This window comes from Anser brachyrhynchus (assembly GCF_964034855.1).
Source record: "Anser brachyrhynchus genome assembly, chromosome: 19".
Lineage (NCBI taxonomy): Eukaryota > Metazoa > Chordata > Aves > Anseriformes > Anatidae > Anser > Anser brachyrhynchus.
Genome location: NC_137712.1, coordinates 9,958,583 through 9,983,179, shown reverse-complemented (window position 1 = coordinate 9,983,179; position 24,597 = coordinate 9,958,583). Strand labels below are relative to the sequence as shown.

General features: G+C 45.2%; 1 protein-coding gene across 14 annotated transcripts in view; it reads left to right on the top strand.

Annotated features, from left to right (window-relative positions):
* The window catches only part of LOC308180364 (voltage-dependent N-type calcium channel subunit alpha-1B-like), a 283,793-nt gene that overhangs the window by 161,194 nt on the left and 98,002 nt on the right, over nucleotides 1-24,597 (top strand). For all 14 annotated transcript variants that reach the window (XM_080561843.1, XM_080561849.1, XM_080561844.1 and 11 more), the window contains 5 exons: nucleotides 6,788-6,900; nucleotides 9,856-9,968; nucleotides 13,674-13,805; nucleotides 14,719-14,791; nucleotides 19,843-19,960. In XM_080561843.1, coding sequence (XP_080417969.1) covers nucleotides 6,788-6,900; nucleotides 9,856-9,968; nucleotides 13,674-13,805; nucleotides 14,719-14,791; nucleotides 19,843-19,960 — 549 coding nt within the window. The remainder of the gene's footprint in view (nucleotides 1-6,787; nucleotides 6,901-9,855; nucleotides 9,969-13,673; nucleotides 13,806-14,718; nucleotides 14,792-19,842; nucleotides 19,961-24,597) is intronic.

Genomic DNA, 24,597 nt, shown 5'->3' with positions numbered 1-24,597 from the left:
TAGTTAAAGCTCTATCTGTGGTGGTGTCCCTGGGATAACAAACAGCATGTGCCATGACCAAGGCTACTTGGGAGGAAAAAACATGTCCATATGTGTTTACAGAATTGTATGCTAATTCATCACAGTTTTAGCAATTATTTCTTTATTCTTTAAAGGGTTGCAATTTTACAGATCTTTTTCAATAATTGTTCCTTCCTTGCTAATGGCGTGTGATCAGATGGGATCCATGTCATGGTGTCCGTCTGTGAAAATATGTGCAGTAGTGATAGAAATTACATCAAACGTGCTGAAGCAAAAAAAAAAAAAAGTCTAGGGAAAAAATCAAACAGTCTGACTTAATAACTGTGGCTTAGATCATTAAAGTTACTTATCCACCTAATTTTCATTGATTTCTCTAAAATTACTTATTTAAATATTTCTAGACCCAGATCTTCAGGTCTAACATTATTATAAAGAAGCTAACTTTTGAAGTTTTTCTTTTATAGACCTAAAAGGTCAAGAATACTAGCTGTTCTAACTTCAAAAAAGCTCCCTATTAACGTTTGCTAAAATATTTAATGCCACCAGGTAACTGAAGATGTAATGAGATGCATAAGGAAGACAGAAGCTCCTTTCAACTGTTTCTCTTACAAGATTTAGGTGGAAAAGACAGGTCACACAGAGAAATCTGTCTTGCCTGTTCGTTTTCCAAATTTAACAGAGGAAAGCTAGATTGGCAGAGTAATTAGAAGTTTGAGGCTTAGGATTTCCTCTTGAATTAGGACTAAATGTCTAGGAAAAAAAAAATAAAACACTTTAAGTCTTTCATCTCAGAAAAGAAGAATTCAGATTTCCAAAGTAAGTTTTGGGAACACCTTACGCAGTAACTTTTCTAAGAGAACGTTAAGAAAGCCACGAGCGAGCGATTTCTGCTTAACGTTCACATGTGAGTAGGAAGGATTGCTTGTGCTGATTAGAATTAAAGTTGCACCTCCAGGTGGGAAATGTATTTGGTACAGTCAGCATAAATCAGGCTCCCTACCTACCTCAGCGGCAGACAAAAACTAGGGAAGGTTGGAACTGTATTCTGCCCGGTATAAGGGACTGGGGTGGGTTCATCTTTCAGATGCTCTGGACAAGTCCCTACCACCCAATTTGGGAATTACTTTCAGAAAAACATGGGTACCATACTTTAATTTCTCCATAATAGAATACTACCTAGCCAAGAGCAAGCGATCCCAGTGAGTTATTCCCAACTTCATGGGGAAAGTTATCATTTTCATGGTATAGTATTTCCAACTAATCGAGAGTTTATTATAGAATGCAGAGAATATTTTATGCCATAAAGTACATGTGTGGGCTAGTTGGTTATTTCTTTATTGCAGTCATGGTAAGGACTGGACTTGGCTTCTCTCTCTCCTGCATACACCAACTGCAGCCAGTCTGGTTACCTTGGCACCAAACACATTTGTGAATGATCCCATCTATGGTTCAGTCCTCAGGGAGTGCTTCTTGAAAGTCTTCCTATGTCCAAGATTCGTTCACAAATCCATCAGATAAAGGCAGAGCAAGATATTACAAAACTGGGAGATTTTATACAACTCCTGGAAATACTTGGCGAAATCTTTTAACTGTGCAAGTGACAGAGCTTAAAAGTGGCTTTAAAGTTAATCCATGATGAGCGAACTTCCCTGCAGAGGAGCAGGACTTGGCTGGTCTGATGTAGAGCAAGAGAGAAGCAGCCAATGCTAATTAGGTTGTTTCATGGAAGGTGCTCGGAGCTGGGCTGGTGGGGAGTTGTATGAACTGTGACAGGGGGACAGGAGTGCGGTGAAGTCTGCGAGGATCTGCTAAGCCACAAAATGCTACCCAGGCACCTCTAATTCAATTATACCTGTCCCTCTGGGGAACATTTAATTACTTTACAAATTAATTTTACCTAAAGAATGGCTGGTTAAAGCCTTACAGGTCTGCATTGATTTATTTTCCTCTGGTCTTTTCTTTTAACTTTTCTGCTGTTGAGTTGTTCTGATTAGCTTTCTCTACTTGATATTCCGTGTTGCTGCAACTGCTTTGAAAAGGAACAGTGGGAGCTTTACAAAGGGGCTTGGAGTTTGTTTAGTCTCATTGAAAGAGCTGGCTATTTACCCTGATGGGAAACTCCTGGAATTCTTGGGGTATGGTAAATGACAGGACATACTTTATGCCTCCACAGTTATGCCCAAATTAGATGGGAAAACTTCCTTCTCAGTATGAAAAGGGCTCTGGTGCCACGTTGCAATGAGTTTTTTCACACTGCACATGTATGTTTGGCATTTGCTGCTCTCCAGAGCATGGACCTTCAGTTAAATAAGTTGCAGTTCCCTATAGAAGGATATCCGTGATCATAATTTGCTTGCACTTATTTACACCAAGAGAATTCTGTCAGAAGACAACTGTGTAATCTAGCATAGGAAAGCATTGCTTGAGATCTATTTGCAGCAAAGACCTATCTTCATCAGCAAGGACAACAACCATGAAGTCTGTAACGTAGGCACATAGTGGAGGTGCAGCATTTTAAGGGTTTTCCATTCAGAACTGTGCCCTCTAAAATATGCATGTTGTAGCATGAGCAGAAGTTACAGGACTGATATAAAAGCAGCTGAATGCATTTCTGTGCTATTCAGGTCAGGTGGTTGTCTCCTCTGCTCTTGGATAAAGCTATGGAAGAAAGTTGGAAAGGAAGGGCTGTGGAAGCTTCCCCGGGATGAGTTTTAGGGACTGCGATGAGAAGGTTTTAGGATTAAATCACTAAGTTTTCCCTTGGGAGGATGGGAGCCTTCTCATCAGGCTTTCCTTTGCCTGTGGCTGCCCTCCATGAAGGAACTCTCTCTGGGTTTCCCTGGCTAACTCTGTAGTGATCTTTAGCTTGCTTCTCAGTTTCTGTCTAAAAATGAGTTCCAGAACGCCTCCTTTCTGATAAATACAATATTTGAAAACAGTATTTTAGACATTATGGCCTGAGAACGTCTTCCCTGTGTGCTGTGCTGTGCTGAACCATGTGTTTGATGCAATTAGGCCTTTTTGATGATATTGTGTTTGCCTTTGAAGTAGATAGCCAGCTCCCTCTGGATATAAATATGCAGCATTTGCAATTGCAGGGAAAAGGCTTTCTGAAACGAGCATATTTATTTATGTCTGCTGAACGTTTCACGTCTGCCTTGTCAGAGGCAGAAGTTGTACTTCACTGAGGTTCTCCTCCTGGTTGCTTTAATGTACGAGGAGGAAGAGCAAAGGAAACTGAAGTGGCAGGCTCAACACCTGCTCCTAATGTCATCAGACTTGGAGCCAGGGCAGAAATGGAATTAATCCATTGGTGATTGTCAAAAAAGAGCCACTAACCATCTAATTCAAAAGTATGGGGCAAAAAGATACTAGCGTGGCCTTTGCTAATAGTACAAATCTTAAATTAAATAAGAGTATTTGTATCAAACTTTCTTTGCTTCAATCACATTACAAAATGCTTCTGTTTAAGGCAGATTAAATTACTTGTGGGGTCTGAATACCAGGAGGTCCAAACAACAAAATTGTATTTTCAATTAAATGGGCAGGGCCATGTCAGAAGAAATCACGTATCTGATCCATCAGCTGGAGGAGCTGATTCATTCTGAGTCAATTCCTTCTGCCCAAGGAGTTCACTATGCCCACATTTTCCTTGCCTCCATCCCTTGTCCGTGCGGCGCTGTGATGTGTAGCACCTGGTGTCTGCTGAGGCCCAGCTATCGCTGCGAGCTCCGCTCTAGACGGACGGCATCTGGCGTGAAAAGACGAGTTGGGCTCTTCTTTCAAGAGAGGCAGAAGGAAGTTGTTCCTTGGTTATTGAGTTTCTTATGTGTTTCTTCTGTTTTTTTATTGAATATCACTTGATTCTATTTTACTTAGGGCATTTGCTTGCTGCTTTTCTCCCATGATAATCTGGTCTTGCATATATTTGTTCAGGTTGTGTCTGTTCAATGACAAAACATTGCACTGGATAATAATTGTGGTTTTTTTTGGAAATGCTTCTGCTGGATGGGTGACTGAACATTAATCCTTTCTTTCCTCCTTTTTCTTCTTACAAAATGATTGCAGTTATCTTGGCAAAGTGCACTGGGATATGTTGGTGAAAATTGTAATAAAAATTCTACCTTGTTTTTTCATTATTCTGGGCATACGTGAAATATAACGCTTAAAGGTGAGTCTGCTGGATAAATAAGAATCTCCCCACCAAAGTGAGATACAAGGGGTGAAGGCTGTGCAATGCTTTCCCTGGACCCTCCCTACAACCTCTCCCTGCAATTCCAAGTTTTGTCTGCCAGCTAAGCAAGGCCATCAGTTTCAAAGCATTGGTTTGACATCGATCCTTGTAATAGGAGGACTTTACACTGAAGATATTCAAATAAATGTCGTCAGGCTTGCTGAGCTCTGCTGAGCATGAAACCTAAGATGGGAGCTCTAACTTCCCAGCGAGAGAGCGACTCTGTAAACGGCATAAATGCTGGTGCAAGTTTTCCCTCGGGGCTAATGAGTGGAAGAGGTGACAGCAGCAGCACAAATTCTTCTGTGTTCTGGGAAGATGTATCTGGTTTGCTAGGGGAGTGTTTCATTCTGCTCCTTACCATTTCCAAAGACTGCAGGGTGCAGAATGGAAGTTAGCTACTGTCTAAGTGGCTGATTTGCAGCAACAGCTATTAATAATTAACTATTTTAATGTTCTTGCTACTTGCAATCTTTTCAATTGTGTGCAAGGAAATTTGATACCATTGAACACATTTTGAGGGGTTCCTTGTTTTTGCTGTTTGTTGGTTTTGTTTTCTTGATTTCATATTCTTATGTTATTACTATCTAACGTCACGCCTGACACTAGCTCCTCTGGTCCCTTTCTCTGCACTTGAATAGTCAAGTATATTGCCAGGGTAACTCAAAAATTCCTACTCTGGGATCCCTTGTGTTGAAAAGAACTTTTTGCTCACTGATTTGCTACAGGTCTTTCCAGGAAGGAGAGAACTTTAGCATGGTGTGGTGGGAACATGCTTCTCCTAGCAGGTTCCTGGCACTAAGGAAGGCGGAGATGTGCTGCTCCTTCGTGAGTCCATGCCACTGCAGTGCCCCCTGAGTGCTGAGACCCTGCAGATGGAGCCTACCTGCTGGTAGCAAAAACACTGAGAAGTGTGCAGATCTCATATTTTGTCATCTTATTCGTCAAATGTGAACTTTGCCCTTTGTAGTCTCCTTTAATGTTATTGCTCCTATTTACAAGGAGACTAGGTTACATGGAGTAATTAATACTCTCCCAGTATTTCCTCCCCTCTTGAAAATGTTGGCAGAAGCGCCCTTGTAGGCTACCCAGTGAAGTGTTAATAAACCTTCCTCATCTACTTAGTGCTTCCTGCATTTCACTTAGCATCATGCCTGTGATATTTCATGACTGTCTTCATTTGAAATGTAAAATCCCTCTTTTAATTTTTGATAGTGGAAGTGTGCTTTTCAAGCCATTTCAAAAGACAAGCATCAGTGCAAGATGGACCTGGGCCAAATGCACTCGCTTGGTATGAATGTGCAAGGCAAAGACCTGAGCAAAAGCCATGCAGTGTGAAAGGACCCTCGTTCCCTCCCTGCTCCTTCCCCACACTCATTAGCTGAAGCCATGTATTCCAGGAGGCATACAGAACACTGGGATTTCAGATTAATTGAATTTTTCCCTGTAGCAACTTGTATCTGTTGCCCCTTGTCAGTGCACCTTTGAGAAAAGTTTAGCACCATCTTCTCTTTATTGTTCCTGGAGTCATAAAACTTGATTTACAGAAGTCTTCCCTGTAGCATCTGCATGCTACAATATCTGAGAAGCTTCTGTGCTGCGGTAAGCAACATGACTGATCTTTACCTTTCGAAGTTTGACCCTTTCCTTCCCCTTTTCTCTAGAGGGAGAGGTTTGCCGTGTGCCATTTGGTTTGTTTTGGTAGTATCAAGGGGATTTTTAACCTTATGTTTGTTTTTAATGTTCCATTGTTTCTGTTGCTCATTGGCTTCCAGACCTAACTTGCATAACTCAAAATGCCAAAGGCAATGTTTTCTGTAGCTTCAAGTCCTAAAAAGCCTGATACGGAAGTTGAAAGCTCCAGCTATGTTCTTTCTGCCCTTTGTTTCACCATAGGTGATAAATTCTCCCATCAAAAGCTTCACAGCCTATTTGCTTGTGATATATGAAGCAGAAGGAAACTGAACTTGCTCTTCCATAATTATATAGTTATGCAGGCGTAATAAAAATAAAAGTGGCTGTGTGCTAACAGTAGACCCAACACCTCTGAATCTGAGCTCACAGAGGCAGCAGCTCTGTTGGGTAAGAAGGTATTTTTATCGTGAGAGAATGTTATAAAAGCTTACACCCCACTTCCAAAAATGCCCATCTCACGTAGGTACAGAAGCTCCAAACATGCATTTGCAAAACATCTGTGCAATGAAATTAGACCTTTGGAAATTCTAGATCCAGAACTCTTTCAAAATTCCTTTACAAAGAGGATGATGATATTATTTAATGCTCATGCCAAGCTTCCCACAGTACACATGAAACATTGCCTTCCCCCTTCCCAATTCCTCAATCTGAATGCAGCTCACACTCATATAGAAATATTTATGTGAAACTCTCCTCAGGGTCTTGTTTGCCATTGCAAAGGGATTTTCTTCTGGCAGGAGGAAGCCTGCATTGTGAAAAATTACTGTTGTTTCCTGCATGAAGAACTCTGCCTACCAAGGTCTTGTGGACTAATTTAATCTCTTTTCTGTTTCCTAGATTTCGCAGAGTTTGTTTTTCTGGGCCTGTTCCTTACTGAGATGTCTTTGAAGATGTATGGACTGGGGCCAAGAAATTACTTCCACTCTTCATTCAACTGCTTTGACTTTGGGGTGAGTAGCTTTCAGCTGCATGGATGAAGTGCGTTTTCCCCCATTATTAAATGGGGTTCAGTGATTAAGACTGTGTATGGGAAATGGTGCTACAAAGGTGTCTTTTCCATGGAGCAGTTGTCATATAAATTAGCTGCAGTGAAACACATTAAGCTTTCCCTAGTTATAATCCTTCTTGAAGAAATGTGACAGCCAGGGATTTCATTTCCACAGGAGTTATGGGGTGCTCGAGCGTCAGCACCAGTAAATGCTCTGATTAATGTGAGATTCTCTCTCCCATTTAAATGAGGTGATTGAAAGACAAAAAGCCCACACATCTTATTGCTCATCTCCCCTATTGTCCCTTCAGTGGCCTTTATGTCAGGATACATAGGCAGAACTTTTCAGACATGAGTGCCCAGAAGCAGAGGCTTAAACACATAATGAGGTGACAGAAAAGCCCTAATTCTGATCGTTTCATTGTAGAAGTACAGGCTCTCCCTTTCCTGCTAAAACCATACCTGTAACATGTCAATAGAAGGGCCAGTTCTGACACAACTGTACAAGAACATTGCAGGTAGATGTTTATTTATTAAAAGCTATTAGTCTGTACTAACTACAGACTAATTACCTAGGGTTAACTGGGCTTTTTATATCTTTAGCGTGGGGTGAGCACTGGTCCTAGAGCAGGAGTCAGGCTGTAAGGTTTCTTTAACAAAGCAGATGTGGTGCTTCTGATGCAGCCATGAGCAAGGGGAAAACAGGTAAGTTCATTGTAGCCACCATCCAGTCCTTCTCTCCAAGATGGATTTAGTCTGTTGTTTCTAGTCTTAATCTGCCAAAGTGCTTAGAGTGATTCTTTTTTCCCTATGGGCTAAAGTCCCTGCTTCAGCACTGGTCCCACATGGGAGGAGGAGGTATTTTTGCTTTTGGTATGTGACAGCTCCTAAAGCCAAGACTACACCTAGAGCTACCAGATCCTCTTGTTGGCAGCAGTGTCAGGAAAGCTCAGAGCTAAACAGACTGAGGTCAAACCCAAAAGTCATCTGTGTGTGCCTGCCCTGAGACCCTGCTGTGTGGGACTTTCATCCCTGGGTGCCCCGTGCAGTGATGGGGGATCAAAGCATTGAGATATGCTGTGCAGATCTTTCTGGCTGCGTAACCACTAAGGCACAGACTTCTACAAACAGGAACCAGATCGCAAACAACCCAGACAATGTAAGATAACTGCATGTCTGCACACTGAGAGTTGGCACCTAATCCAAGAGCCAGAGAAGCTTCCCTCAACTGGAGGCACCCAACTCACAGCAAAGCTCAACTGTCATGCTATGAGGAGTGCAGCACTGGCAATAAGCTTTGCAGGGTGTTTCCCAGGAGGTAAAGCTGTTGATCTGTTTCTAATTCTGCCTCCTTTAGAGAATCCGCAGGGATTCTACTTCTGTCTGTGTTTCTGCCTCCTCACCCACCTTCCAGCCCCCAGAACTAATGCTGCTGCTGCACCCCACTGGAACACCATGTAGATCTGTAGCCAGTTTAGTCTGACAAACCATCACGATGAAATGGTTCAAAAGCAAAAAGAGAAACAACAAAACAGGGCAACATCAGTCTTGGGAGAAATGGTCCACTGGGGTCTCATGTGAAACCACTCCCAAGAGGCCATGCTGGGATGCCAGGGAAGTTAATTGTCAATGTAATATGTGGAGTGACTAAGGAAAGGTTGTTGCTGGTTCATGAGGGATTCCCAAGAGTCACAGACTGTGGGAGAGAAATATTAATTTCTTCTTTTTATAATGGGAGCGATTGGGTGAGCAACTGTTGTATGTTCCCCTTTTTCCACTACATTTTCTTGATCAGGGTACAGCGTTTCATGCAGAGCGGCTGCGTGCCGTGCTGCGTTTTTCAAAAGACATCCAGGTGTCTGCTCATGGAAGGGGTTTGCAAGCTGCCGAGGGTCACGGCACTGCTCGGGTACCCAGGCACAGCAACTCGTGCCCTGCCGTGCCGTTAACGCTGCCTTTCTCATGAGGAGCCAGCTGCTCCCTGGGGTCTGGTTGTAACGTGCTAATGGTGTGCGTCACGCAACTGGGGACCACGGTCCGTGCGAGCTCTGAAATATGCTAAGTTAATGCAAATAATAACACTGGCAACAAAATGCCCATCTTCTCTTATTAACTGTGCAATAGCCTGTGTTGATATAATCACCCTTTCTAATTGTGCTTAACCCATTATTATTTTGTCTTTCTTTTTTTTTAATAGAGGATTTCAGAGAAAAACTCTTATTATTTATTGAGGTTAATTCTCTGTCAACCTTAAAACAAACAAAAATTAAAAACAAAGCAAAGCTAAAACCCTTGGCTGGGGACAATTCTTTCAATAACTGGAGCCTGAGGGCCTGGCAGACAATTGGATGTGCATGCTAGAGACTTTATAGGCTCTCTTAATAGCTGGTATCTTAATCAGTCTGCTAAAGACTCTGAGTTGCCAGAAGATTCTGGTGATTTTGCACAAGGTTAACGCTGGGCTGTTCTGCAGTGCTGCAGCCAAAGCCATGGTGCTTCTGTTGGGATGGGGAGGGTGGGGCGGGGGCCCCGTGAGTCTCTGGGGGCTGCCTGGACTGGCCAGGTGAAGTAGTTGTACAAATGGTATTTGCAGTTGTGCCAGTGTAGATAAAAAAAAAAAAAAAAAAAGTAGTTGTGTCCTTCAAGAAATGCTATTTTGAGGTAGTTCGCTTGTTAGAGAAGAAAGCAACAAGTTCCTATCTCTTCTATCCTACTCTAGGTACTGCCCTTTTTTAAATTGGACTGCAGAAAGTTAGAACCAGGCTTTTTTTTTTTTTTTCTTTCAAAATTGCACTGAAGCTTCCGCAAGAAAGCCGTCGTAGTACGCGCTTTGACTCTTCAGCTCTCGGCCTCTATAGCAGCACCACAAAGAACGCAGGAGATGTTTTGCCGTCTATAAAATGGACTTCTCTTGCAGGTGATCGTGGGAAGTATCTTTGAAGTTATTTGGGCTGCGGTGAAGCCTGGTACCTCATTTGGCATCAGCGTACTGAGAGCTCTTCGACTGCTGAGGATTTTCAAAGTCACAAAGTGAGTCCAGCTCCTGTTCTGTTCCCATTAGACTTCTAGTAGTATATGAGATCTGTATCACCAGCCCCACAGAAAATAGTAGTGCTTTCCACATGTATTAATAATAAAAATAACGATAATACAGTAACAACAACAACATAACACCCTGTAATTGGCAGCACAAAGGTCTGTCAGTCCTAACATCCTACATCGGCAATGGCCTTAAGTGGGTGTGGGAATGGAAGAAAACTGTAGAAGCAGAATTGCCCTTCCCTTGGCTGGGCACTTCGGGTTTCTGGCAGTCAGAAGTTAGTGAGTTCCAAGGAAGTTGCATCTCTGAGGACTTTTAACAGCCCTTTCCCCAGCCTCATGTACATACAGGTTTGTCTGACACAGTTTTCAGCCCTTTTATACCCTTGGGGCAGGGCTGCATGAGAGCATCCTGCTTTCCTTTGGCTTTAAGCTTGCTTACAACAAGAGTCTCAGTAGGTGATTCCTCATTTCTTGTGGAAGGAGAAAAAAGTTTCTTTAATTTCTAAACTCTACCAACTTCCCACTTACCTGCTGCTGACCTGGTGATAGTTCCTTAAATACTTAGATCTGGTGAGCTGAATTACTCTGGCTACGGCTGGGTAAGGAATGCTGATGACCAAACCACAGCGTTGACACAAACGTGAAGTGTGTTGCTGTCTGTGCTCTACCTGGTCTGGGAGTGCCTAGGGTTTTCTGTACTGAGTCTGTGAATTTGAGCGTTCGCTAGAGTTGGGCTGCCCCAGCTTTTCAGGTGTTTTCATGCTTATGTGCTGTGTTACTGTGTGCTGGCATTAGGAAATAGCTGCCATGCACCTTGTAAACCCATCAAGAGCAATTTCCACATGGTTTTGATGTTGTAGTGTGGAACTTGATGAAATATTTGTGTGCTCCTGCTGTTGTTTGCTGCTGCAGAATTACCTCCTCACATCTCCCCTCTTTCCATCACTCTCTTCGATTAAAAGAGAAAAAGATAAAGAGGAAAAAAAAACGTACCCCACAAAACAAACAAACAAGCACCAGAACAGTAACCCAAATGCATAAAGCATAGTTTGTCACATTTGAACAAAACAGTAATTTGAAGAAGCTAAGTACTTTCCTAACTATTCACGTGTGATATTTGTTAGCTCTGTAGTGTTTTCTGTTTTATATCTGCTAATTACCATGAAGATCAACAGTTTGTGCATGGTGAGGTGTCATTTGAGGCACTGTAGGAGTAGAAAAGATGAAGTTCTGTAAATGTCCAGCAAAAGGGGTGGGATGTTGCTCCAGAAATGTCGCTTAATCTACCTCTGCTGTAATGTTACGGAAATCTTATGGAAAACTCTGCATTTTATAGCAAATTTCTAGTAACTAATTGTCTGCAGTTAAAATTTATCCAGAGCTACTTACTGAGGTTGGGTGTATCTGATTGTATGTTGTGCTTACAAAAAAAAAAAGACATTTTTGCAAGTTTAAAGGATTTTTTTGCCAGTTTTGACTGTTCAGGTTTATTAGCCAGTATAAGAAAGGGACAAAGCCTGAGGTTTAACCTAACAAAACAAGTCACAAAGTGAGCTGGGTGCTCACCCCTTTCTCAGGGCAGTAAGAAAGAACTGTCGTCTGTCCCCCCCCAGTGCAGAATTCCCTTAGCCTAATTAAGAGGGTTTTTTTTGTTTGCTTGTTTGTTTTTCCCCCCCTGGCATGACAGAAACATGTTGTGTCACCAGGTCCCTCCCAGCTCCCCCAGCAGATCTGGGCACAATTTAGGGAGCAACTGAAGCCATAGCACCACGCACAGACTGATGCCCACCTGCTCTTATCGGGTTCTTCACTGTGAAAATATCCTGATCCTAAGTAGTTTTCTTTTTTGCCCATTTTCTGTATCTTTCACATATTTTTGTTTTCCCCTGAGGCTCCCTGCCTCTGGGTTTAGTAGCAGACAATAGCAGTCCACCCGGCTCTGAAGAATTTATGTCAGAGTTTTTGATTCCTATGGCCCAAATCTGTGTGACTGCAGCTGGCAGTGATGTAATAGCTAAAAAGTTAAATTACAGCAGTCCCAAAAGTGACAGCAGGATGCCCTAAGAGTCGACACAGCCTAAGAGGGAAAAATTCAGAGAGGAAGACAGAGGACAGTTTCACGTATTTTCCTCTTAGTCATGACTGAATCAAATGGGGACTGGCAACTGCAGAGATGCAGCCCCTTGTTATATCCTGTGCTCAGTAATCAGGCAGGATTTGGTGCTGAGCTCTTCCAAGACAAGCTGGGGCCTCTCCGGGAATTCAGTGTCCAGCTGGGTTAGCTGCAAGGTGCTGGTGGTGGATTTTGCCTGAAGGCACTGTGCCAAGCAGGGCGAAGTCTTTGGGACAAACAAACCCGTCCACCTTCTCCAAGGAGAGGTTTGGTTGCATCTCTTAAAATTGAAGATATCCCCCCACGAGACAAAAATTTCCCCCTGAAACCTGTTGTCACTGTGTTATGGACATAACTTTTCTTGGAATGGGTGTTCCTGCTCCTCCTGGCGTGGACCTGCCTCTGCCATCCCCATTGTGGGGTGGTTCACTCCTCCCCGCTGCACGGGGGAGAGGAAGAAGAGGAAAATGAGTTTTTTGGAAAAAATCCTGCCTTAAAGATTCCTGGTCTCAAAACCTTTAACATAGGAAATCGCATGTTTTGCTCTGTCTGCTCCAAGCCTGTTGTTCCGTGTGCCTGACTGTCCAAAAGGAGGTTGTCAAAGAGCTCCTTTGCTTAATAGCTCGTTCTGCATATTCGGATTCATTAGTTTTCCTAATGTAAGTAGGGCAATAGAGCAAGGGAAGGGGCAATTCCTTGGCACCCTCCCCATCACGCAGCGTGCCTGCCTGTGCGTGTGCCCGGAGCGACCTCTGGGCACGTTGGGGGATAGAAGCAAAAAGGGGCTGCAGCAGATGGCAGGATGTGGTGTGGTTGTATTGCCTGTGATGTAGGCTGAGCCGTTCCCTCTTGTCACGTCAGAGTTAATGTCCTGGATTTGTTTTCATCCTCAGAGGTGGCTGCTTGGTCCTGGATGCTTCAACTGCACAGCTGAACTGCCCCGCACTGAAGGCATCTGTTGTGCATGAGTGTGTGTGTTAAACATCTACAGAAGTGTCTAAGCGTGTGAGGTTTTAAGCCTGCTTGTGAATACTCGGGGCATTTGATAAATTGGAAGGGGACATTTCCTGGCAGAAATTATGGTTATTCCTGCTTTATGCCTCGTGAAGCCAAGGATTCACTGTCTCCAGGTTAAGCCACTCACTGATATCGACACATCCCATTTTTTCACACCCCTGCTGACTGCAGTTCGGGATGAGAAAGATGGGAGAGCATACACAGAAAGGATGAAACCTACACCAGGAGAGGGGCTGCTGAGAAACTAAACCGACCCCTTTCACTGCAGAGAACTTCTCTGCACTGGTACACATGCACCAGGGTGACCATCTCGGCCCTTGGGATACTACAGGAGATTTTGTCATTGAGCTATGCTTTTCAATCATATAGGCCATGAGAGGAGATTAAAGATGTCAATAATCCCTGCCATTCCTTGTTATTTGTTTCCTTTTGTTCATTCTTTCTCCTCTGTCTCTCTCCTTTTTTTTTTTTTTTAATAAAAGAATAGATCTTATCAGTTTCTAAACTAAAGAGGCTCTTCTCCCGTTAATGTTCTCTCTTGGCTGCTCTGATCTCCACCACAGATACTGGAATTCCCTGAGGAATCTCGTGGTCTCCTTGCTGAACTCCATGAAGTCCATCATCAGTTTGCTCTTTCTGCTGTTCCTCTTCATCGTGGTGTTTGCTCTGCTGGGGATGCAGCTCTTTGGAGGACAGTAAGTCAAATTAATCGTGGTCCTTTCAGGGGTAATCTGAGAGCAGTCACCTGGAATACACAAGGGGAGAGGGGCCGTAGGGCTTGAAAGGTTGACGTCAAGGGTAAAGATGTCAATATCTGTCCAGGCTGCTGAGAAGTGGTCTCTGGTTTATAGAAGATGGGTTTCATTCTGATGTTTTTCCTAGAGCTGAATTCCTTCTAGTTACCATAATTCACGGTTTCATCAAGGCTCCTATGCCATTCTGTGATCCCCTGGTTCAGCCAGATCTCTCAGATAGGACTGGGAGAGGCAGCGCTTTTTCTGCTGAGGGGAAAAGCAACTTGTTTCCTTAATAGCCAGAGTGGCAGGATTTTCTTTTCTACAGGAATATTTTTCTGCTTGAAAACAGTTTTGCTGAATCTGATTTTTTTTCCACTAAGAAATGCCCGTTGTAATGAATTTTGCAACAAGAAATATTACAATATTACCATTTAAACTCCAAAATAACATTTTAAAATGAAATAACGTTTTTTTCAATCAACTCTTATTTTATCTTTAAAAATTTTAAATAAAACTGCCCCAATAAGTGGGGCAGTTTTTCAGTTTTGACTTTTACACTTGTGGGCAAAAACTTCTTGAAATGGCTTGTTCTGCAAAATTGTTTGGGCTTTTGGTTGTTCGTTTGAACTGTGGACACAGTTAGTTTCAAAGTATCAAAATTTTCTCCAGGATCCAAATTTAATTTCTGCTAATGTTTCTGCTAACCATGTTCTCAGTGATGCCATGTTCTCTGCTGCACTCATTGGGATGTTATTTCCAGGTGGAGCAAGTGCTGCTCTGTGACTCAGGTTACAGGGCATTACGGGACTGCAGGAGAGTTGCTTGTCCCTTGTCCCTTACTGTCTTTGTTTTTATTTATTACTTTCTCTAGATTCAATTTTCAAGACGAAACACCAACCACAAATTTTGATACCTTCCCAGCCGCCATCCTCACGGTGTTCCAGGTAAGGCCATCCCTTGTCCTGGGTCAGCATTAGAAAAGAAATTCTTGGGCATCTCTTCCAGCTTGTGGTGAGCAGAGAGGTGTCCACAGAACTTAGGAAAGGAGAAGTCCTTCCTTCTTAGGTATCTTGGCTACACTGAGCAGTCAATGTGCCATTAAAGATCAGTGCTATGGAATTAAGGGAAACTAGAACAAAAGAGTTTTTGCTAGGTAAGAAATTTCACTAAAATAGGTATTTCCGTGCTCAAGGATGGTGTGTGTCCATGCTTTCTCCTTCCTGAGGCCTCTGCCCCCAGGGGTGCATGCTGCAGTGGCAGCACTGCATGTGGCGGGCTGTGTAAATCATCCTGCCGTAAATCAGCCAGCCCGTGTGGGGCTGACCTGTTCCACTTTCTCCTGCAGTTGCCGTAATTTAATGAGGAGACATGCCTGAGCTAGCTCCAGGCAGTAAGGAAATAATGTAGCATTTTGCACTGTAATAGCTCAAGATAAGATAATGCTGGATAAGAATTACAATCAATGGGGGAGCACATAAAGAGGCATCAGCCTTGGGCAAGTTCGTGTGATGGCAGGAAGAAGTAGCAGCTCTGGGAGATGCAATGCGCAGATTTAAAGCCTCATTTTGCAGCACTTGCCTGCGTGCCATTTTTAAGCATTCACTTCAGGTGTTTCAGCAGAGAGCTGGGGGTGCACAACCCTGCTCAATGTGCAGGTAACCAGTCCATGGAGCACCCTCTGGCTTTTTGGGTGTTGTCCTACACAAATTGTTGATGTGAGCTTGAGCTCAAACTTCACCCCAACCTAGCTCTGCAAGGAGTATGGATCCAGGAGTATGTATTTCGTGTTCCAAAAAAAAAAAGGAAAAAATAAAAAATAAAAATTGTGTGGATGACAGTTTTCGGATTAAACAAGAAAAAGAGTCTAAAAGAAAATGTGTCCCGTGACCTCTGCACAAGCAGCTTCATGTAGGTATTGTTGTTTTCCAGATGTGAAACAGGTTTTGTAGGATATTGCAAATCATGGTAGATTAATATTTTCATACTATTTTAGTGCTCATCAAAAAAGGGGCTTACAGAAATGTAAAGGTATTGCCACAGAGTCAGTCTCCGGATATGAGCATCTGGAGATTTCATTGCTATTTTGGTTTGGGACTATAGCTGTCTCTTGAGAATCTTAGCTGAAATATTTCCTTTCTGTTCCCAAGATGAATGCCCCTGTAATGTGGTGGCTGTGGGATGAAGGAGAATACTGCTGGCTTTATGTCATTTGTGAAGAACATCAGAGCTATGAATTAAAACCAGCAAAACCTTCAGCACTCACTTAACTCTCAGCAATCTCACAGAGATATTTCAATAACCTCTCCTCCTGGTCCATCCCCCTGCACCCCTGAATTGCGAGTATCACGTTAACATTTCTTCAGTAGAGGCTTTGGACCCTCCTCTAACCTCAGCCAGCCAGCAGGCTCATTCGGTTGCTGCTCTAACGAGCAGAGCAGCAGCATCCAGTGAACACATTTGATGCAGTGAACAAATATAATAAGGCCAGATACAGCCTATCCATCTCTCACCCCTTTGCTGAGGCTTTAAGATGGATTTGGAAGATCTCCCTAAGGCACAGCCTGCTCCTCTCCTGGTTTCTTTCTCCAGCTCAGGTCTGCATGAGGTTGAACACGGAATCATAGAATGAGGTTGGAAAAGACCTTCAAGATCTTCAAGTCCAAACATCAACATGTTGGTGTGTGACTTTGTGCTCCATGGGGCACGCAGTCACCCAGCTGGAGGCGGTGGTGATCTCTTTGTTAATTGGGAACAGGGAAGAATAACTGGGACAGGGGGGCTGGGGCACCAACCCCTCTGCTATAACCTGGGGGAGACGGAGAGAGAGATGGTGGGCTGGGGGCACCTGGGGATCGGTTGGAGGTGGTGGCTGGGGAATGGCTCCACATGTGGGCAATTTGTCAGGGGCTCAGCCCCAGCTGACTGCCTCCGAATCGGGCCGGTGCCCCCAGCATCCGATAAAACCAAACCACAGCAGCAGGTACCGCAGCCTGACTTAACCCTGTCTGTGTGAGCACACCCAGCTGGGTCACAGTCCTCTGTCACGGGACTCCCAGGACATGCTGTGTCCACCTGGCAGCTCACTGGACTTGGTATTTGGCGCAACCAAGTCCTGCTCTCCCTAAACTCCCTTTAGGAGCATCACACGTTTTTCTCCAGCTCTTGGCCCTCGAGTAAGATATTATGAGCTGAATGCCCAACTGTGTGTATACAAAATACAAACTGTATATATATTCATATATACAGGCATGAAAAATAAATAGCTACATCTCCCTGTTGCAGCAGTCATTGAGCTGCAAGTGTTTACAACATCCATAAACACGGAGACTATAAAGCGGCAAGACCTCTATTAACCATACGTGCTCTGCTCCTGGAGAGCTGCTGCTTAAGTAACTGCATGCTGCCGGCTGCGAGGAAGGGAAGCAGAGCCCTGGTGGCTGCTGGGGGAGGTGAGGAGTCGCGGTGGCAGGATGCGACCGGACCTCAGCCCTTGCTGAGGTCTGGGAAGAGCAGGGTTTGGTGCCCCAGCTGTCCCTGCTGACCCCACTGTGAGATATGATGCTGAGTTAAGTGATTTGGCGTTTATTCAGGTCCTTCAGGAAAGCATCTCCCTTTCAGGACAGCCCTTTGAAATGGTGCTGTGCTGATCCCCAGCAGCTGAGTGTCTTCCACCCTTGCATGTTCATTAGTCCTTTAGGATTTCACAGCAGATCTTAAAAGCATTTTTTATTCCGTCATCCAACAGCTCCTCAGCCAAGCCTAACTGCTAAAAGCTGTGCTGCACTGGACAAAGTGCTTGTTAGGGACAGCCAAAAGCAGCTTGGGGCTCAGGAAAATCCAAAATCTTTGGGCTTCCCTGTACACCAAAGTCCTTATCGCTTGCCCCTTTGCACTGCTGTCCCTTCTCCTGAAGCAAGCCGTTCTTACTGCATCCGTAAACACAGACTTTATAAACCAGAAAGACCTCATGTGCTCTGCACTTTGAGGGCTGCTACCTAATTGCCTAAATAATTGTGGAGGGTGACAGTGTAAATTTGGGGAAGGACACCGGGTCAGTGTCCCCATCTTCCCAGCGGGGCCTCAGAGCATCCTCAGCTCAGCGCGGGATGTCCGGTGAGTTTAGACCAATTGTATCTCTGCAACAATTCCATAAAACAAACATTTTTTTTATTCTTTAAGATTTTGTTCCACTTACAGAATAACCTGGTTGGGGTTTTGAAATCCAAGTCCTGCTGGGTTCAGGTGCAGCCTGTAATTTGTGACACCTGTGACCCTTGGCCTTATGCAGGGCACAGAAGTGCTCCCACCAGTTCCTTTTCTGTGAATGTCTGCATGAACAGGAATCACTTTCTGATTATTTCTAGAAAGCAGGGATAGTTGTGAATTCACGGAAAAGAGATGAGCAGCAGTTTTTTGAACACGGTTTTGTGTAGTCGAGTGCCAGAGCTGAAAACCCAGTGGCCTGGTTCATATTCACTGGTGTAAACCCAGCATAACTCCAGTGGGGTGGGCTGCTCTGGGCTTGCACTGAATTATTTGAGACCAGACTCTGCATTTAGGAAACAAGGTTGCATATGCACTGTGTAGCCTTGTGTCCCTCCTTGCTCTTGCTTTAATGCTGTCATCAGCACCAACCCTGCAGCAAGAAATTTTCTCTCTATCAGCAGCTTATGGTTAGTCTGGAATTTGCAATTATTTCTAGAGTACTGTATGCACTTGGGATTGATTAGTATGTTGGTGGTTTTTTTGTTGGTTTGTTTTTCTTTTTTCCGTACTACTTCTGCTAAAGAGACAGCTTCCTATTTGGGCATTTGAGCTCTGAATTCCAGTGGGCATTTTTAATGTACTGAAGGTAACTATTGTTAGACTTGGCCCCGGTGGGCAGATGAAGGATTGATCTGCTGAAAATGTTGCTGTGTTACAGTCATTGGTGAAGAACAGCAATGGCAGGCAGTTCAGACTGGTGCAAAATTAGCGTCTAGAGTGACAAGGCTTATTTTAGACTTAGGTACTTCCGCTTATTAAGGTTAGTTTTTCTGGTATTTATGTGTTTGCTAATAAGCCCCAGGTCAGCATCCCAGCCTGCAGCCAGGACAGCTCTGCAGGCTGGGCTGCGGTCGCGCTCGTGCACAAGGACGCAGGAGGAGCGGAGTCCCCTTGAAGCTGCCCTCCTCTGTCCTCCCTCACATTTGGGTATTGCTTCTGCTTAGGTTTTTATGAGATTGGTGGCTGTTTGGGTGGCTGAGCTTCCTTGTGGCCTCGGGAAGCAGGAAGCCTGGAGAAGAACTGTAGTGGTGCAAAGCCTGGGCAAGCCTTGCGGTGGTTTTGCTGCCCGGGGGCTGACATGCTGAGCCAGGCTCAGCTGCAGCAAGGCTGTCTGCAGCACCGGGGGGTCAGGGAGTAGTGGAAGGGGTTTGCAGGTGCTTGTCCTGTTATGTGGGTCACTAAAAAGTGTATTTAAAGCGTGTGTGTTGGGGTGATGACTGAGCAAAACCTTCTTGTATGAAGCGAATGAAAGGAGTTGAAGCTGGTGGAGATCCCACTCAGGGCACTGGGCTTTGGAGGCAGGGTTTTACTGGGTGCCTGGGCAGTGCTGAACCCTGGCATCTCGGCATGACTTAACAGAGAGGGGTCAGGAGTTTTGCTGGGGGGGAAGCACTGGAATGTGGCTTCTACTGCCTCTGCGGGGAGGCTGGTGGCAGAGGTGTGAAGCAGGCACGTAACAGAGCAGGAGCTGGTGCACCCGTCCTCCCCCAGCAGCAGTTCTGAAGTCCCTCGCTCCTCTTTAGCCCAGAGGAGAAAGGTGCATCCAGTCTGGGGGGAGACCATGCAGGCTGGGAGGCTGCTGTCCCGCAGCCTGCCACACCGACGTGCTGATCCATTCCCCTCGGGAGACCGGTCCTGGGTTGCGTCAAGTTGCACAGCGCCTCTGACCGTCTCTGCTCTGTCTTCCCTCTGTGTCACCCCTTCTTCCCTCTCAAATTTCTCTGCACAGATCCTGACGGGGGAAGACTGGAACGCGGTGATGTACCACGGCATAGAGTCGCAGGGTGGTGTCCACTCGGGGATGTTCTCCTCCATTTACTTCATCGTCCTGACGTTGTTTGGTAACTGTATCCTTGCATGCTGCCTTGTGTTAGTGGCACAGTGCCACGCACCCTTCCAGGGGTACTAGAAAAATCTAGTTTAGTTTACATTATTCCTTTCTCACACGCACACCTGTGTGTATGCACAAGCACTTTTTAAAACCGGATTATTGCTACGGCTTTGCTCCTTACAGCACCTGGGCTAAGAGTTGTAGGCAAGTTGTCCGTGTTGGCATCACTTTTCTGATGGCAATGTGAGCACAGTCTTTGTCCATTTTATTTTTCATGGTTTAGATTAAGAAAGTTCTATTGTGAGTTAATTTATGTTGTGGGAAAAGTAATTAAGTTGAGTCAGAGCAGGACTTCTGTACCTTGAATATCTTTATGGGTACTGGATCAGTGGGAGAAAGAACTGAAGTTGGTGTATCACGTAAATCAGGCTCCAGTGTCTTGGCGCCTTTGCCTACACAACAGCTTAACCAGCTGTGCTATTCTAAGTGCTTGAACATGTCTTGTCTCCACATAATGCTTAAACCAGGAGTCCAGGTCCTGAATTTTGGGCTCTGGGAGTATTTGGTCATGTTTCAAGACCAGACAGATGAGATCTATTAAGATGTCTTGTTCTGCTTTGTCCTGAAAATCTGCTGAGGGCACTGGGAAGCCTGTGTCCTCCAGAAGTGTCTTGAGGAGTCTGCCAAAAGTAGCAGTCACACAGAGCAAGGATTTAGAAAGGGAGGCTGTGTTTTGCACAGAACCGAGCAGAGATTCTCACATCTAATGGCTGTGTGAGATTGGAGAGCCAGCAGAGCTCAGAATTTGTGGTGGCTGTTCGTTTCATGATGGATTCTGCTGATGGGCTGGTGTTGTGTAGCGTTGCTCGCATTAGCAAGGTACAAATTTGTTGGCACAAGAAGTTTGCTGGCTGCAGTGATAAGCCGTGTGGTGGCAAACAGCATCCTTAAAAACAAAACTTGAAAACTGTTGCGTATATGAGGCAGCGTGGCTGCTTTATTAGTTCTGGGATAATAATGCTGAGTGCTGCAGTTCTGCTGGAGAGCTCTCTGTAGGGTGTCCCAGCACTGTGAACCTTCCTGCCAGTTACCATTCCAGCTTTTGTCTTTCCCTAGGAGTCCTGCTAGGGCTGGCAACATTGGCTGGGTACCTAGGAGAAAGGGAAAGGTATGCAGGGGGCCATACCCGTGCTAAAGAAGCAGTTGTTACAGATGTAGATCTCTACAACAGGGGATCAAGATAAGATGGCATGGGACATCAGAGCCTCTGGATTGGGAGACAGGGCTCCAGCCCTTTGCTTTGCGTGAAATCTCCCCGTTGGCATGAGGAGCCGTGACACGGAGCAGCAGGGCAGAGTGTGTGCGAGCCGTGCCTGTCCCACAGGGGTGTCTGTGGGATTTTCCCCATGAACGTGCGGTGTCGGAACAGCAGCAGCCAGGATACGTGGGCCGGCCCGGCAGCTCCGCTCAGACACCAGCCTCAGCATGCTCCTTCCAGAAACACGAGGCATCTGAAAACTGGGTCAGTGGAGAGCTGGGAGGGAGGGAGAGCTCTCAGTCCTCGGGGCTTGGCATTTGGAAATGAGATTAAGCCATAATCAGGCTTGACAGCAAGGCTCAGAGAGAGAGAGAAAGACTTTTAACCTTAGAGCAGCGAAGATGCAGTGTTTCTGAAGAACAGGATATGAATTCCCTTCTTTCCCCTTTAGTTAAAAGAGGGGCTTCTCCCCTGTGTTTCCATGAAAGGAGAGAGAGCAGGGGAAGTTCGCGTGGCTGGAATAAGGACCAGCCTCGCATCTCGCGACTGCCATGAATTTGGTCTTTGCCTCTGCTTGCCGTGGCACAGCTCTGGGCTGAAAACTTGCCCACATTTCCCCTAGCTATCCTGCTGGCAGAGCTCTGGTGTGTTGCTTTCCCTTATGCTGCCTGCCGCCGGCATTGCCATCCCTGGGACATCTCCGGTGCCTTTCCCGTCCCCTTTGTCCATGGCCGCACGCTGGTGGCACGCCTCAAGCACGGCCAGAGCACTCCTCGGTGCACTGTTTGTGCATTTATCGAGGAAGCGGTGCTTACAGGTCAAGTGCGAGACTTTAATCCCCTCCGAACCGGGCAGGTGGAGATGAGTTTGCTGCAGCCACTGGGTTGTTGTGAACACAAAGAACAGGGATGGGCAAACTGATCCTAGAAGGCTTCTTTCACCACCTTCTAGTGATCAGGGTCTTAAACACGAAGCCTATCTATTAATTTCTGCGGAGATTTGCAACCCTGTAGGAGACCTGGAGATCTGGCCAAGATTTTGTCTGTTGAAGGTTTCCGTGGTTTGGATGATCTCTCTGCATCACACGGGCCCTGTTTGCCTTTAAGCATCATGAGCAGGACAACAGAGGACAAGGGGTTAAATCTTTTCCTTGTGTTTACTGCAGGAGCTGCCACAAGAAGCCCACTAATGCTCGCGCTGATGTTTCAAGCAGGGTTTCGGTAAGGTCAGTGCTACCCCTGCTTTTCAGTAGTTATGGTTTTGATGCTGAGAGCAAGCAGCAGGCAGTCATTTATCTCGGAGGGAAAGCTGAACCGTGTGACTTGCCAGGGACTTAAGTTATTCGTAACTGTCAAAACATAACCAGGAAGGTCTGAAAATAAAGTTCAGTTTGCCAGAAAATAACAGTCCCGCATTTCTGCGGGAAGTAAAATAGTCATTAATGTCAGCGATGCTGCAGCGCAGGGCAAGGCACGGGGGGAGCCGCAGGTTCCCCTTCCCACGGAGAGCCTCCGAGCCTGGCAGGCACCAGGACACCCTGTGCAGAGCAGCCTGCACCGGCTGGGCTGCTGATTAGCTTAATTATCGATTAGCTTAATGTAAAATTCTTTTTTGCTCTAACTTGGGACTTGAATGTTACCGTCAGTCTCCCTTTCACAAAGTTCTCTCCTCTTTGCCTTGCAGAACTGTCCACCAAAAGTGATAAGAATTTGCTTTTTTCTATGCACTGGGTCTTTTTTATTTGTCCAGCATGGATTTGCCTCCAGTCCTTCCTATGCAGAGAATTCAGACTGTGACTGAATTTCTTACATGGGCCTTTCGGTTTTCATTTTCTGGCTAATGTTGAAATCAGTCTAAGACCCATCTAAGGCACTCTGGTTCTTCTGCTGGGAGTGGTTTTATTTTCAGTTTTTGAACATAGGCGTGTCGTGAGTTCAATTTTAAGAGTTTAGGAGGACTGGATCAAATCTCCTCTGTTAGAGAATCAGCTTTAGTGATCTGGGGTCAGCTTGCAAAACCTGCACTTTTTAAACACAAAGGACTCCTTTCCTCTCCCAGAGCTGCTTGGGGCACTATAATTGTTCCAGGTCATGAAGGAGCATGGGAGGGTGCTGGTTACCCTTGCTTTTGCTGCAGCTCAGTTGCTTTTTTGAATCGGTTTATATTTTCAAGGCACATTGCAAGGAAATGATCCAGAAACTGTTTTTAAAAGTCAGAATTCTCTCACGTTGCATTTCCAGTTGCAGAGAGCCCATGTGGAGCCAGACCTCTCTGTCTTAAATGGTTTAATGAAAGTAGTATGATTAGAGTGACAGCAGGATTTGGCTCATTTTCTAGGAAATTACACCATGCCTGTATTCATTGTTATCTGGTAAATTAATAAATTGGTGCATCTGTTGAGGGGGAAAAGGAGGAAAAAAAAAATCCAAAAATCTACAGAAAAGCCTGAAATGAAAAGCAGCAAATGCTTGGAGCCAGCCACCCTTCCCAGCCCTGGCCTCTGGCTGCCTTTTGCACTTTCCTCCAGCATGGAAGAGCCGTTCTCAGCACCAGCATCGGCTCAGCTGGCCAGGGTGGTCCGTGGGTCTGGCTGTGGGGTACAGCCTGGGCTGGAAGATGGATTTCAGCTGGTGTCTGGGAGCCCCCAAGCTCTACAAAAAGGGCTGAGGGACCTTCTTTGGGGGCAGAAACACTCAATTCCACCAGAATGCGTCTGCTAGGAGATGAATCAAAACAGCCCGAACTGTTGTGTTTGTTTGTTTGTTTTTAAAAAGTAATTATATTTCCAGTAGTTGATTACGTTACACAAGACAATTTCAGCACATGTGTGTAGGAAGCAGAGGTAGCAAGACAATTTTATTACTGATATATTCGTTCCCCCCGAGCAAGAGTTGGATGCTTCACTTCCAAGGTGAAGGGACGCAGGGACATTTCAGTATCATCTTTCCCTTCTTCTGCTTCTTTATTCACTGGGCTCAGCAGGATCAAGGTGCTCCCGCCCCATACTCCTTGCTGTCCTGCTTGAACAGAGGAAGCGGCAATAGATGGGCGCCACATTTCAAACCTCTTGACGCCCCCAGGGAATCATCTTCACACAATAAAAACCTCTATTCTCTGTTATTTGACATGGAGAGAACCTGGCCTTTGCCTGGAGAAACCTCTGGATTCTGTGTCCCATCCCCTGCAGGATGCAGACGCATCCTAGAATATTAAATACAGCTCCTGCTTCCACTGTCGCAGGCAGAGGATCTGTTTTCTGATGGGTATTTAGGCTCTGGAGACACTTATCCCAATGGGAATAAGAGGCCTGAATGTCTGGTTCTGAAGTCTTGGCTGAATTAAGTTTGGAGAATGCTCTTGAGGAGGAAAGCAAAGCCTTGAGCTGGTTGTCTGGG